Below are 16,373 nucleotides of genomic sequence, written 5' to 3'. Positions count from 1 at the left end.
TGGATCAGTATCCTGTCTATTGTGTAACCCTTACACAACCTCTGGGACGTATTTCATCTCCTGTTCTTCTCTCCTGGGGAGGTAATTGGACACCCCGTCTCTCTACACTTGGAGGACCTCTGTTGTCTCTCACTGCGCCGTGTGTGTGTGTTAGTGTGTGTGTGTGATTCACACTCAGGCCTTGGGAGGAGACCCCTCAGACACAGGGCACCGGTGAYGTGGCTCTCTGACAAGAGGGATGGTCTCATTGGTCTTTTGTGGCATCTGCCCTTCGACTATAAATCAAAGGCGAGAGAAAAAGGCTCAGAGGCACAAGCAGAGGATGGGCGCGGCCCTCCCCTGATGGGCTAAAGCTCTAAAGCCTTGACCCATCCATCTCTTTCCTTCTAACATCTTCACATTTCAATGTATAAAGGAAATCCGGGTGGAAGCAGAGTTAGGGTTATCATTTGACTATTGRGTATAACCGATTGATATGCAGCAATCATTATGCAAAAATCTGATTGTAAAGTGAACATTGTTGCTACATGCAAAGTGAATCAAAATGTGCCGATTTGAATGGGAATGTGACAGCTGTTGAAAGTGGAACATCATGTCTTGTCATCTGGTAGCAGAGTCTGAGGAGGAGTGGCGTTAATGTGCTTTGCTACTTCAGTGGTAGGAGCTCTGTCTTTGAGCACTTAGCTGCAGGTTGAATTGAGTTACATTTCCCATGTGGGAGCTTACGCCTGTGTCATTTGTAAAATAAACAGCCATGTCTTAATATAGAAACTCTGGCAACGCTTGGCTTGCTTCTCAGTAAGCTGAGTCTGGAAACTGGCATTTCACAAACCTGAGGTTGACTAAAGTCTGAATGTCTCTCTCTCTCCCTCTGCCCCTCCCTCTCCCTCAGGAGGAGACCCTTGCACGTTGTCGTGAGGAYGAGGAGAAGCGCAGAGAGATCACCACTCACTTCCAGAGCACGCTGACAGACATCCAGGCTCAGATCGAGCAGCACAGTAACCGCAACAACAAGCTGTGTTCGGAGAACACCAACCTGGCAGACAAACTCAAACACATCATCAGCCAGTATGAGCAGAGAGAGGAGGTACACGACAGGGACACTTAACCTCACTGTTACATGTCTGTATATCTGTACACCCTCATCCCCGGCCTACTAACCCCATGCATGCAGGCTCCAGTCAGAGAGTCATTTGATAACCAAAGATGTTATTGATGATGATTCATCTACAGGAAATTAACACTTGTATGTAATGTTGAGTGAGATAGCTGTGACAAAAGAGTTGAGTCAGATCTTTGAATAAAGACACTCAGAGACACTTAAAGGCATGGCTGGCCGCGGGAAGATGTCTATGGGTGGGGGTGCTGTCGACGGGGGGGGGCAGATTTTCTCTGCTCTGCTGACTGCTCATACAGGAGTAATAAAATCCTAGTGCACAAATGTATTATTTTAAATATACAGTATGCAGCCCCCTCAGCACCCTTACTTCCCGCTGCTATGCTTAAAGCTATTATTGCTTCCTACTCACATCAATACTCAGAGATATAGCCAGCAAGGGCTCCTTATTTGTGCTGTATACATGACAAATTCATACCCTTTTTAAGGTTGAATCTCGCTCATTGAGTGACACTATAGCATGTCATATAYAGTATAATCACAAAAACACACTTAATATGAGGGCACACACTTAATATGATGTGAAATCTGTTATGAATGTATTGTAATGTTTTTCAAATGTATAGTACCAGTCAAAAGTTTGGACACACCTACTCATTCAAGGGTTTTTCTTTATTTTTACTATTTTCTACATTGTAGAATAATAGTGAAGACATCAAAACTATGAAATAACACATATGGAATCATGTAGTAACCAAACAAATCAAAATATATTTTATATTTGAGATTCTTCAAAGTAGTCACCCTTTACTTAGTAGCAATGCAAATATCATGGTACAGCTGTATAGATACTCAATCATCATGTTACTTTTTAATGGTGCGTTTACAAACATATATTATGATGAATAGAATTTAAACTTGTGTCTCATTAAATAAGTGTAGCTAGTTATAATTGTAAAGGCTCAGCAGATAATAAGAAAAGACGATCAATATTTACCTGGCTAAAAGAGAAGGAATATAATATCTATTGTTTACAGGAAACTCATTCAACAATTTTAGATGATGTTTTGTGGAAAAAAGGATTAGGGGGCGAAATATACTTCTCCCAAGGGCAAAGAAACTCAAAAGGGGTGATGATATTAGTTAACAGTTATTTTGATTCAAATGTGCAAATTGYCCAAACAGATCCTCAAGGTAGATGGATGATTTTAAATATGTTATTGGACCATAAACAGATATGGCTTATTAACCTATACGGTCCAAATAATGGTGATCCACGGTTCTTTGAAAATGTACACTACCATTCAAAAGTTTGGGGTCACTTAGAAATGTCCTTGTTTTTGAAAGAAAAGCAATTTTTTTGCACATTAAAATAACATCAAATAGATCAGAAATACAGTGTAGACATTGTAAATGACTATTGTAGCTGGAAAAGGTWGATTTTTTATGGAATATCTACATAGGCCCATTATCAGCAAAGGTCACCGTGTTCCAATGGCATGTTTTATTTAACCTTTATTTAACTAGGCAAGTCAGTTAAGTTAAGAACAAACTCTTATTTTCAATGATGGCCTAGGAACAGTGGGTTAACTGCCTTGTTCAGGGGCAGAACGACAGATTTGTACAGGGATTTGATCTTGCAACCTTTGGTTACTACTCCAACGCTCTAACAACTAGGCTACCCTGCCGCCCCACGTTGTGTTAGCTAATCCAAGTTAATCATTTTAAAAGGCTAATTGATCATTAGAAAATCCTTTTGCAATTCTGTTAGCACGGCTGCAAACTGTTGTCCTGAATAAAGAAGCAATAAAACTGTCCTTCTTTAGACTAGTTGAGTATCTGGAGCATCAGCATTTGTGGGTTCGATTACAGGTTCAAAATGGCAAGAAACAAATAMATTTCTTCTGAAACTCGTCAGTCTATTCTTGTTCTGAGAAATGAAGGCTATTCCATGCGAGAAATTGCCAAGAAACTGAAGACCCCAAACTTTTGAACAGTAGTGTATATAACAATTTATCAACCCTACAAACAAGACTCTATTATTATGGTGGGAGATTATAATACGGTTTTAAATACCTCTATGGACCGTAAAGGAAATCACACTACAAACTATCACCCTCAGGCACTTAAAACTTCTTCGGGATCGGTGTCCCATCCACGGGGCGGTTGAGCTAACGTAGGCTAATGCAATTAGCATGAGGTTGTAAGTAACAAGAAATTTCCCAGGACATAGACATATCTGATATTGGCAGAAAGCTTACATTCTTGTTAATCTAACTGCACTGTCCAATTTACAGTAGCTATTACAGTAAAATAATACCATGCTATTGTTTGAGGAGAGTGCACAATTTAGAACATGAAAAGTTATTAATACACAAATTAGGCAGATTTGGGCAGTTTTGACACAAAATTTTGAACAGAAATTCAATGGTTCATTGGTTCAGTCTAAAGCTTTGCACAAACACTGCTGCCATCTAGTGGAAAAAATATAAATTGCGTCTGGGCTGGAATAATACATTATGTCCTTTCTCTTGCATTTMAAAGATGATGTTAGAAAAAAATACAAAACAACGGTTGTTTTTTTTCATTGTATTATCTTTTACCAGATCTATTGTGTTATATTCTCTTACATTCCTTTCACAATTCCACAAACTTCAAAGTGTTTCCTTTCAAATAGTACCAAGAATATGCATATCCTTGCTTCAGGGCTTGAGCTACAGGCAGTTAGATTTGGGCATGTCATTTTAGTCAAAAATTGAAAAAAGGGGCAAATCCTTAAAAGGTTTTTAAGGAAATCAGATATACATTGCGGAGGTTAATCAAGCTATTTGTCTTGATTACTTTCTTATGTCATTCTCTCTGGCACCAAAAGTTTAAAAAGTGTTGATATGGGACAGAGTGCGGTAGGACCATCACATAATTGCATATATATTACTCTAACAGAATTTCCACGTTGGCAAGGATATTGTAAATTTAACCACAGCCTACTGGATGATCATTTGTTTTTAACTAGGACAGAAGAATTTATAACTGACTTTTTCCGACATACATAGGTACAGCAGATCCCCTTATTATATGGGACACTTTTAAATGTGCCTTTAGAGGCCATGCAATTCAGTACTCATCTATAAAACAAAAGMAATTTAGGTCAAAAGAGTCCAAATTAACAAAGGAAATTGAAGGACTAACAGTACAGATAGATAGCAATAAAAACTGTACCATAGAGGCGCAGAGTAAGTTAGAGGAAAAAATAAAAAAATAAATGGAGGAACTTATTCAAGAAAGATCCAGTGTAATATATTATAAAAAATTAGGGGAACTGGATGGAATATGGGGAAAAATGCACAAAATAATTGTTCAATCTTCAACTTAGAAATGCTACCAAAAACGTTTTACTGAAACTTGTTTCAAATGATGGAGTCACTCATGATTCATCGAACAATATTTTGAAAGAGAAAGTAAAGTACTTTAAGCATATGTTTTCGTTTCAGTCTCCTCCATCTCCACTAACCGAAGCTAATTGTATGGATTTTTTTACTATTAATAATGTAAAATTAACATCTGTACAGAAAGACTCATGTGAAGATCAAATTACAGAGGAGGAACTTCTTGATGCAATTAAAGCCTTTATGTCCGGGTAAATTCCAGGGCTGGATGGCATACCAGTGGAGGTATACTTTTTTTTACATACTCAGATGACAATTATTAGCATGTTATAACCACTCCTATATAAATGGTAGATTATCGGACACTCAACAAGGTCTGATTTCATTATTACTGAAACAGGATCCAATTGGTATATATAAAACTCCAGTCCATTTAAAAAATTGGACTTACACTTCAGTGTTGTGATGCAAAAATTCTAGCCAAATGCTTTAAGCATAGAATTAAAATGGTTTTGTCAGATATTATTCATCCTAATCAGACAGGTTTTTACATGGACGATACATTGGAGATAATATAAGACAAGAACTGGAAACAATAGAACACTATGAAATATCTGGGAAACCAGGCCTGGTATTCATAGCTGAAACTCTGGACTGCAGACTGTCGCTGGAGACTCTGGACTGCAGGACCGTCGCTGGAGACTCTGGACTGCGGACCGTCGCTGGAGCTCTGGACTGCGGACCGTCGCTGGGAGCTCTGGACTGCAGACTGTCGCTGGAGACTCTGGACTGCGGACCGCTCGCTGGAGGCTCCGGACTGGGGACCGTCGCTGCAGGCTCCGTACCATGGAATCATCACTACAAGGTTCCGAGCCATGGATCATACTGGAGGCTTCGTGCCCTGGATTTTCACTGCAGGCTCGGGCCATGGATCATACTGGAGGCTCCGGCCTGGATCATCACTTGGAGGCTTCGTGCCGTGGATTATCACTCGGAGGCTCTGGGCAATGGATTATCAGTTGGAGGCTTCGTGCCATGGATCATCACTACAGGCTCCGGGCCATGGATCATCACTGGAGGCTTCGTGCCATGGCATCATCACTGGGAGGCTTCGGACCATGGATCATACCTGGAGGCTTCGTACGTGGAGCCGGAACAGGTCTCACCGGACTGGGGCAGATGCTGAAGGCCTGGTGCGTGTAGCAGGCACCGGATACACTGGGCCGTGGAGGCGCACTGGAGGTCTCGAGCGTAGAGCTGGCACAACCCGTCCTGGTGGATGCTTACTTTCGCCCGGCAAATGCGGGGCGCTGGCACAGGACGCACTGGGCTGTGAAGGCGCACCGGAGACACAGTGCGCAGAGCCGGCGCAGGATATCCTGGGCCGAAGAGACGCACCGGAACCAGAGCCTGAGCCGGCACAATCCGTCCTGGATGAATGCCCACTCTAGCACGGCAAATGCGGGGAGCTAGCACAGAGCGCACCGGGCTGTGAATGCGCACTGGAGACACAGTGCGCATCACCGCATAACACAGTGCCTGACCGGTCACTCGCTCCCCACGGTAYGCACGGGGAGTTGGCTCAAGTCTAAACCCTGACTCCGCCAATCTCCCCGTGTGCTCCCCCCCAAAGCAAATTGGGGGCTGCCTCTCGTGCTTCCTTCGTTGGCGTGACTCCTGGTCTCGTCGCCGCTGCTTCCACCTGTTTCCACGGCAGGCTCTCATGCCCTGCCATTACCTCCTCCCATGTCCATGATGTCCTCCACTACAGGACACGATGCTTGGTCCGTTGGTGGTTACGCTTCTGTTACGCTAGTTGTCGGATGATAAATGACCGGACCAAGGTGCAGCGTTGTAGGCGTTTATTCTCTCTTTATTTGAAAACGTAACACCGGGAAAAAACAATGAACACAAACCGAACGTAAAGCTAGTCGTGCAATAAAGCAACAAACAAAAGATAAGATCCCACAAAACCCAAAAGGAAGCTTATATCTGATTCCCAATCAGAGACAACGATAGACAGCTGCCTCCGATTGGGAATCAAACACACCAACATAGAAACAGAAAACCTAGAATGCCCACCCTAATCACACCCTGACCTAACCAAATAGAGAAATGAAAAGGCTCTCTAAGGTCAGGGCGTGACAATATGTGGGTATGTGCATGTACAGTTGAAGTCGGAAGTTTACATACACTTAGGTTGGAGTCATTAAAACTTGTTTTTCAACTCCTCCACAAAATTCTTGTTAACAAACTATAGTTTTGGCAAGTCGGCTGGGACATCTACTTTGGGCATGACACAAGTCATTTTATCAACAATTGTTTACAGACAGATTATTTCACTTATAATTCACTGTATCAAAATTCCAGTGGGTCAGAAGTTTACATACACTAAGTTGACTGTGTGTTTAAACAGCTTGGAAAATTCCAGAAAATGATGTCATGGCTTTAAAAGCTTCTGATAAGCTAATTGACATAATTTGAGTGAATTGGAGGTGTACCTGTGGATGTATTTCAAGGCCTACCTTCAAACTCAGTGCCTCTTTGCTTGACATCATGGGAAAATCAAAAGAAATCAGCCAAGACCTCAGAAAAAACTGTAGACCTCCAGAAGTCTGGATCATCCTTGGGAGGAATTTCCAAACACCTGAAGGTACCACGTTCATCTGTACAAACAATAGTACGCAAATATTAACACCATAGGACCACGCAGCCATCATACCTCTCAGAAAGGAGACGTGTTTTGTCTCCTAGAGATGAACGTACTTTGGTGCGAAAAGTGCAAATCAATCCCAGAACAACAGCAAAGGACCTTGTGAAGATGCTGGAGGAAACAGGTACAAAAGTATCTCTATCCACAGTAAAAACGAGTCCTATATCGACATAACCTGAAAGGCCGCTCATCAAGGAAGAAGCCACTGCTCAAAAAACGCGATTAAAAAGCGAGACTACAGTTTGCAACTGCACATGGGGACAAAGATCAAACYTTTGGGAGAAATGGTAAGTAGGGGTGGTATACAGAAGATAGCCCTATTTGGTAAAAGACCAAGTCCATATTATGGCAAATAGTCCATCATTACTTTAAGACATGAAATCAATCCGGAAAATATCAAGAACTTTGAAAGTTTCTTCAAATGCAGTCGCAAAAACCATCAAGCACAGTGATGAAACTGGCTCTCATGAGGACCACCACAGGAAARGAAGATGCAGAGTTACCTCTGCTGCTGATGATAGGTTCATTAGATTTACCAGTCTCAGAAATGGCAGCCCAAATAAATGCATCACAGATTTCAAGTAACAGACACATCAATATCAACTGTTCAGAGGAGACTGTGTGAATCAGGCCTTCATCGTCGAATTGCTGCAAAGAAACCACTACTAAAGGACACCAATAAGAAGAAGAGACTTGCTTGGGCCAAAAAACACAAGCAATGGACATTAGACCARTGGAAATCTGGCCTTTGGTCTGAAGAGTCCAAATTTGAGATTTTTGTTTCCAACCACCGTGTCTTTGTGAGACGCAGAGTAGGTGAACGGATGATCTCCGCATGTGTGGTTCCCACCGTGAAGCAGGAAGGAGGAGGTGTGAAGGTGTGGGGGTGCTTTGCTGGTCACACTGTCGGTGAATTTATCAGACCTCAGGATAAGACCCAGATGCAGACAGTTCGAAGTAATAAAAGTTTATTACAAAAACAGGGTGCAGGAAAACGACAGGTCAACTATCAAACCTCAGGATAAGACCCAGATGCAGACAGTTCAAAGTAACAAAAGTTTATTACAAAAACAGGGGGCAGGCAAACGACAGGTCAATGACAGGCAGAGGTCAGTAATCCAGGGCAGTGTCACAAGGTACAGAACAGCAGGCAGGCTMAGGGTCAGGGCAGGCAGAATGGTAAAAACCGGGAAAACGAGAAAACAGGGACTGGAGAGAACACTGGAGTACGGGAAAAATACTGGTAGGCTTGACGGGAGAAGACGAACTGGCAACAAACAAACACAGGGCACAGGTATGAATACACAGGGGATAATGGGGCAGATGGGCAACACCTGGAGGGGGTGGAGACAAGCACAAAGACAGGTGAAACAGATCAAGGTGTGTCAGATTTATTTAGAATTCAAGGCACACTTAATCAGCATGGCTACCACAGCATTCTGCAGCGATACGCCATCCCATCTGGGTTGCGCTTAGTGGGACTATCATTTGTTTTTCAACAGGACAATGACCCAAAACACACCTCCTGGCTGTGTAAGGGCTATTTAACCAAGAAAGAGAGTGATGCAGTGCTGCATCAGATGACCTGGCCTCCTCAATCACCTGACCTCAACCCAATTGAGATGGTTTGGGTTGAGTTGGACCGCAGAGTGAAGGAAAAGTAGCCAACAAGTGCTCAGCATATGTAGGAACTCCTTCAAAAGCAKTCCTCGTGAAGCTGGTTGAGAGAATGCCAAGAGTGTGCAAAGCTGTCATCAAGGCAAAGGGTGGCAACTTTGAAGAATCTCAAATATAAAATTTATTTTGATTTGTTTAACACTTTTTTGGTTACGACATGATTCATTTGTGTTATTTCATGATGTCTTCAATATTATTCTACAATGTAGAAAATAGTAAAAAAAACAACAACAAAAAACTTGAATGAGTAGGTGTGTCCAAACTTTTGACTGGTGCTGTATAACTGCCTTAATTTGGACCTCAGGGAGAGTAGCTGCTGCTTTGGCAGCAGCTAATGGGGATCCATAATAAATACAATACAACACATCAGGGAAAGGACAAGCCTGAAGTGACATATGAAAGCCAGGATCTGCCATGCAGTTGGTTGCCACTGAGGCTGCTGCTGCTGCTGCTTTTGCTGCTCACATACACAGCTGGGAATGGTGTGTAAAAACCGTCATGATTTAAACGTCCTATTTATTTGTTGTCGTTTTTTTACTGGTGGAGTTTCTAGTAATTTGTCTCAAGTGCCATCTGCTGGTTGTAGTCCGTATAAACACTTAAGAGGCAGCGTGCCAGAAAGAGATGTGATTATTTGACATCCAAATAACATCTAATGAGTCCTATTAAAATAAGTGATTAGAACCACACATTGCAATGATGAACAAGACATTCTGACATCAGCAGTTGCATAAAATGGACACAAGTTGACATTTGATAGTTGGCTAAATGCTGAGATGGATTCATTTCCAGATGGACATTAAATGTTCTCCTTTTGGCAGAGAAATTGTGGATTATTCCACACTGTTTATACATTTGGCTATTTGCCATAGTAAACAAAATACACTGAACAAAAATATAAAGTGGTTGGTCCCATGTTTCATGAGCTGAAAAAATGTATCCCATAAATCCTCCGTACGCACAAAAAGCTTATTTCTTATTTATGTCCCTGTTAATGAGCATTTATCCTTTGCCAAAATAATCCATCCACCTGACAGGTGTGGCATATCAAGAAGCTGATTAAAACAGCATGATCATTGCACAGGTGCACCTTGTGCTAGSGACAATAAAAGGCCACTTTAAAATGTGCAGTTTTGTCACAACACAATGCCACAGCGCTGGTCTCAAGTTTTGAGGGAATGTGCAATTGGCATGCTGACTGCAAGAATGTCCAGCAGGGCTGTTGCCAGAGAATTTGATGTTAATTTCTCTCCCCTTTCTCCCGGGTAGACTGTAACTACCACTGCATCGCAGTACTAGCTGTGCTACCAGAGATTCTGGGTTTGAGCCCGGGCTCTGTCGCAGCCGGCCGCGACTGGGAGGCCTATGGGGCGGCGCAAAATTGGCCCAGCGTCGTCTGGGTTAGGGAGGGTTTGGCCGGCAGGGATATCCTTGTCTCATTGCGCACTAGCGACTCCTGTGTTGGGCCGGGCACAGTGCACACTGACCAGGTCGCCAGGTGTACGGTGTTTCCTCTGACACATTGGTGCGGCTGGCTTCCGGGTTGGATGTGCATTGTGTCAAGAAGTAATGCGGCTTGGTTGGGTCATGTTTCGGAGGATGTATGGCTCTCGACCTTCGCCTCTCCCGAGTCCGTACGGGAGTTGCAGCGATGAGACAAGACTGTAACTACCAATTGGATACCATGAAATTGGGGAGAAAAAAGGGGGTAAAAAAAAATAAAAAATCTCTATCCTAAGTTGTCTCCATCGTTGTTTTAGAGAATTTGGAAGTACGTCCATCCGGCCTCACAACCGCAGACCACATGTAACTATACCAGCCCAGGACCTCCACATCCGGCTTCTTCACCTGTGGGATTGTCTGAGGGGGTTGTGGAGGGGAGCTGAGGAGTATTTCTGTCTGTAATAAAGACCTTTTGTGGGGGAAAACTAATTCTGATTGGCTGGGCCTGGCTCCCCAATGGGTGGGCCTGAATGCCAAGTGGTCCCCCATGGCTGCACCCCTGCATACTGATGTGAAGTCCATAGATTAGGGCCTAATTTATTTATTTCAATTGACTGATTTCCTTATATGAACTGTAACTCAGTCACATTTTTTAAATTGTTATATTTTTGTGCAGTATAGATTAGTCTCATGCGCAAAAATAAATAGTATCTATAGAAACAATTATTTATCCTAATTGAACTAATCTGGGGTCAGTTTTCTTATCAGAATTTGTGCCCTGATAATAATAATGCCTTTATGAGAGGGTTGTATGAAAAAGTATGAAAATGTATGCACTCACTACTTACTGTAAGTCTCTCTGGATAAGAGTGTCTGCTAAAATGACAAATGTAATCCTGAAAAAGACAATACTTAAAAATAATAATAATAAAGCTTTTGCATTTGTCCTCCTGTTAATTGTGAAACTGTAATTCAAGTCCCAGGTTTTTATTAGTTCTCCACCCACTATTTTGTCTGTTTTCTCAGGCATCATAAAACATGTCTGAACTTTCCAATGAAATACTGTGCGCAAACAACAATGGCCTTAATTACTTTTCAAGGCACATGTTAATGACAATTTCTCATAGACAGACAGGATGGCAGTGGTGGTTTTAGAAACCTAGAAAGTGTGAGAAATGTATCCTAATTGATGGATTCATAACCTGTACAGAATGTCTTAGAAGCCCTTCTTAAAACTAAGTGTCTAATCTAGTGTGTCATCTCACCTTGTCTATCACTCAGAGCTTGGAGAAGATCTTCAAGCACCACGACCTGCAGCAGAAGCTGTCTGATACCAAACTGGAGCAAGCTAATGCACAGCTGCAGGAGGCCGAGGAGAAGCACAAGAGAGAAAAGGAATACGTGAGTCACTGTACTTACATTTTTTGTCATTTAGCAGACGCTATTATTCAGAGCAATTTACAGTAGCAAGTGCATACATTTTCAGACTGGTCCCCCATGGGAATCAAACCCACAATGCTGGCGTTTCAAGTGCAATGCGCAACCAACTGAGCCACACAGGAGCACTTTTACTGACCTTACCCACAAAGTACTGTAAAGCAATGTAAATATAGTTGAGTAACTTTTGTCTAATTAAACGGTATTAAGTTTAAAACCAATGATGTTTGTTGTGCATTTGATGCTCACAGAAATGAGTATTGTAACCATCCACTGTCTCTGTTGTTAGCTGCTTAGGGAGGCAATTGACAAAACAAAGAAATGCTACACATTGAAGGAGCAAGAGTTGCAGTTGAAGAAAAAGGTACATTTGTGCTTTACGTGTGTTTTGTTTTTAACCAGTTACTGGTACATGCAGCTGAGTGGAAACTACAAGCTAAACTTCTGAGAGAGCAAGAGACTGTCATGCAGGCTCAGGTGAATATATCCAATGTGGTGCCAAACACCCTTATTCACTACATTTATTTCAGGGCCAAGTCTATGAAAGGCAAGTCCAATCCTACCATTAAGGTCCTCTGGATTGCTCCATGTGTGTTAAAGACAACTAATATTTCAGTATTTACTGTATTAAGTTAATTTGGATCTATAGTAAAGTTTTTCAATATCCTCACAATGGCAAAAGTGACCATAAAAAATGTGATTCTCCTCTCGTAACTAGGCTATATGGCTTGATGTACTTGGTACTTGATATGAAAGGAAAATTTGTCAGCTGTACTGTACAGAGCAGCCATAATTCCCATGATAGCAGCAGGCAAGAGAAACTCCCTCTTCCTGAACCAGCAGGATGACACAGCATCATGGGAATATAAAAAAATGTGATGCAATACCACACAGTAGCACATACTCCAGTACCATTGATCATTCCATTGTAAAAGTATGATACAATTACAACTGCTATGTTTATTGGATGTGGCACAATTATTGTATGGGTGCAAGCAAATTATACAATGAAATTAGTTGGTCTGACACAAAGATAAATGCTTCCCTGCTGGATTCAGAAATTATAGCTGACAGTTTATATGGTTATAATTAATTGCAGCGAAACCTTGCCATTATTTAAAGCCTTGTGTTTTCTCAGTAGAAACAAATTATGTTAATACTGCATTTCAGTACCTATATAATCATGACACAAGTCGAGACCCAGATGCAGACACAGGAGGCAGATGATTGGAGTCTTACAATATTTATTAATCCAATAGGGTAAGGCAAGAGAATGGTCGTGGACAGACAAAAGGGTCAAAACCAGTTCAGAGTCCAAAAGGTACCGAAGGGCAGGCAGAATAAAGSTCAGGGCAGGCATGATGATCAGGCAGGCTGGAAAGTAGTCCAGAGTCAGGCAGGGGTCAAAACCAGGAAGACTATCAAAAAGAGAATTGTAAAAGGAGTACGGGAAAAACACACTGGTTGACTTGACTAACATACAAGACGAACTGGCACAGCTAGACAGGAAAAACAGGGATAAATATACTGGGGAAAATAAGCGACACCTGGAGGGGGTAGAAACAATCACAGGAACAGGTGAAACAGATCAGGGCGTGACAATATGATTCATCATGTATTTGTACCAGGCCATGTCATATTTCCAATCCAATTAACTAGGAATGTCAACCTTATTTGTCTCTACAATACCAGGCGTAGATTTAGATCACACAAGGAAACGGCCAAAGCAGCGCAGCCAGCAAGAAAAATCTATTAGAAAGACGTGAGGGAGAAACTGATCTGTATCTAGTGAGCTTTTATGAAATACAACACATAACCAAGCAAATGCCTTTCCTCTTTTATAGCGCATGTCAAATCAGTTGTTTTGCTTTTGTTCCAAAACAGTAACTCTAAAATAAAGACAGTTGATCTCAACGGGGTGGCTAGCAGATAGACAGGTTTGAATACGGGAGACTGGCTGTGTGTGCGATGTGGTTTCCCCTGAGGGCCTCCGGAGATTAGCCTGTTAACTCTAGCTGGACCGACTGCCACTGAAACATTTATAGAGCCGCTCATTAACATAGCTCTGCCAACACTGAGCAGAGGACTGCTAAAGGGAAGCCCAGGGAGGCCGCCTGGCCAGTTGAGTGTAGAGCATTCAAACCGAGGGCCCTAGGACTTGGAATGCAATACTCTCTAATTAGGCCCTGAAGCAATGAAGAAACCAGGCAAGGCTGGTTAAATATTTGGTGAAACCGGCTGGCTCTTCCTCTCACCTCACCTCATCTCCCTCTAAAGTATAGCAAATTTGTTTCTGGGGTCAAATAAGGTTCAAAGCATAGATCTGATTGTTCATGAGGTGAATAGATGCATACGAATGCCACATGTGAAATTAATTTCTGGAGTTCTCTCCTGACTGTCCCTCTGTTTTWCTGCAGCTTGCTCTGTACTCCCAGAAGTTTGAAGAGTTCCAGACTACGTTGTCTAAGAGCAACGATGTGTACGCCAGCTTCAAAAATGAAATGGAGAAGGTATGTGGCATCCTTAAAATAAAATCATCCTTCCTTTAAATATACTGTTTATATTTAGGGCCAAGTGCATGGAGGTAATATAAGGTCGGCATAATTCTGAAATGAGAAAACAGCTATATGTTGGAGGGACTGTTTTCTATATTAATCATATTCAGAATGATGGTTACATTTTCAGATACGTTTTAACCCAACAAACATTTTGCTTCATAGATGACAAAGAAGATGAAAAAACTAGATAAAGAGTCGAATGTTTGGAAGACCAGATTTGAGAGCACTAACAAGGCTCTCTCGGAGATGATTGAAGAGGTAAATACTCATCTATAACACATGCAATAGTGTTAGACTTTATTCAAATGCGCTACAACAAGTTAGACTCTCTTTTCCACAGAGGACTGTGAAGGAGAATGAGTATGAGATGTTCGTCGTGAAGATTGACAAGCTGGAGAGGCTCTGCCGAGCACTCCAGGATGAGAGGAAGATCCTGTACTCCAAGATCAAAGGCATTCGCCAAACTGGTGACGCCACCGAGGGGACACCCAAGGACGAGACACAGGAGGTGGCCACTGAACCAGTCCACAGCCTCATGGACATAGTTGAGGAGCCAGAGATGACAGAGGAGATGGCCCGTCTGAGGGCTGAGCAGAACAGGCTGGCGGAGTTCGCAGCCTCCCTACTGGCCCCGTCCACAGGAGACGATGATGACGATGACTCTGACAGTGAGGAAGAGCCAGAGTCTACAGAATCTGCTGAGGCCCAGAAGATCCCTGAACCAACAAAGGCCCCAGTACAGGTAGTGGTAGAGGCACCAGCACATGCAGAGGAACCAGAACCAGCATATGCAGATGCACCAGCGCAGGCTCCAGCACAGGTAGAGGCACCAGCGCAGGCTCCAGCACAGGTAGAGGCACCAGCRCAGGCTCCAGCACAGGTAGAGGSACCAGCGCGGGCTCCAGCACAGGTAGAGGCACCCGCGCAGGCTCCAGCACAGGTAGAGGCACTAGCGCAGGCTCCAGCACAAGTAGAGGATCCAGCACAGGCTCCAGCACAAGTAGAGGCACCAGCACAGGCTCCAGCACAAATGCACCAGCATCAAGCCTCCAGCACAGGCTCCACCCATGCTCCATGCACAAGTAGAGGATCCAGCCACAGGCTCCAGCACAGGTAGATGCACCAGCACAGGCTCTAGCACAGGCAGAGGCACCAACACAAGCTCCAGCACAGGCAGAGGCACAAGTAGAGGTACCAGCACAGGTAGATGCACCAGCACAGGCTCCAGMACAGGCTCCAGCACAAGTAGATGTACCAGCACAGGCTCCAGCACAAGTAGAGGTACCAGCACAGTTGGAGGCACCAGCACAGGCAGAGATGGCTGCCCCAGTCCAGCCAGAGACCCCAAAACAGCCAGAGCCCTCCGCCAAGAAGCAGACGCCAAAAAAGAAGAATGCAAAGAAGACTAGCTGAACTGACGAATGTGTCATTTTGTGAGCGTTAGTACTATAGTCCCTGTGCCTCGTGTTATGGTTGAGTTGAGATATCCAATCCAGCTTGGTTTGTCTATATACTGTTTTATCTGAAGTGGCGTGCAGTAGAAGTATGTTTAAGTCGTATACCAGATGAGGACAGACAGAGATTTACTGCATAACCAAAGAATAGGTAGAAAGGTTATTCAGGACATTGCACCCTCAAAACTTTCCAATGCCAAATGTTACCTTGTGCAAACAGCATCAGAACAGCCACTATCTTTTTTGACTTTTTCCATCTGAACCCCTATAATGTAACTTCAATAAATATCTAATTGAAGACTATGTAGACATGCATGTGCTCTTTGGAATGTATTGCTTAGACCCATCACACTGTTTTACGCAATATACATCTCAGATCCAACCTTATATGACCAAATATTGGAAGATGGACCCATATATCTAGATAAAGGCCTGATATTGCATCCAAGTCCTTTTTATTTTGACTAATGTCTTATTTATATGGATTGTTAACTATTTGCTTAAAAGTTAACTGGCCAGTCATTCACAATGATTTAGAGATGGATCCTTACAGTAGTTTCCATGGCAACACTCCCCCCATCCGGTGCA

General features: G+C 42.8%; 1 protein-coding gene across 4 annotated transcripts in view; it reads left to right on the top strand.

The window, feature by feature from the left end:
- The window catches only part of LOC111954446 (beta-taxilin-like), a 29,170-nt gene extending 13,082 nt beyond the window's left edge, over positions 1 to 16,088 (top strand). For 2 of the 4 annotated variants that reach the window (XM_070435867.1, XM_023974196.2), the window contains exons 5-11: positions 893 to 1,087; positions 11,618 to 11,737; positions 12,176 to 12,250; positions 14,191 to 14,283; positions 14,494 to 14,589; positions 14,672 to 15,349; positions 15,433 to 16,088. In XM_070435867.1, coding sequence (XP_070291968.1) covers positions 893 to 1,087; positions 11,618 to 11,737; positions 12,176 to 12,250; positions 14,191 to 14,283; positions 14,494 to 14,589; positions 14,672 to 15,349; positions 15,433 to 15,744 — 1,569 coding nt within the window. In that variant the 3' untranslated portion in view covers positions 15,745 to 16,088. Of the gene's footprint in view, positions 1 to 892; positions 1,088 to 11,617; positions 11,738 to 12,062; positions 12,138 to 12,175; positions 12,251 to 14,190; positions 14,284 to 14,493; positions 14,590 to 14,671; positions 15,350 to 15,432 lie in introns of all 4 variants that reach the window. The other 2 variants (XM_070435869.1, XM_070435868.1) reach the window with 2 other exon arrangements.
- The last annotated feature ends 285 nt before the right edge of the window (positions 16,089 to 16,373 follow it).

Source organism: Salvelinus sp. IW2-2015, linkage group LG28 (assembly GCF_002910315.2).
Source record: "Salvelinus sp. IW2-2015 linkage group LG28, ASM291031v2, whole genome shotgun sequence".
Taxonomy (NCBI): domain Eukaryota; kingdom Metazoa; phylum Chordata; class Actinopteri; order Salmoniformes; family Salmonidae; genus Salvelinus; species Salvelinus sp. IW2-2015.
Note: the sequence above shows the minus strand (reverse complement) of the source record. Positions and strands in the feature narration are given on the sequence as shown.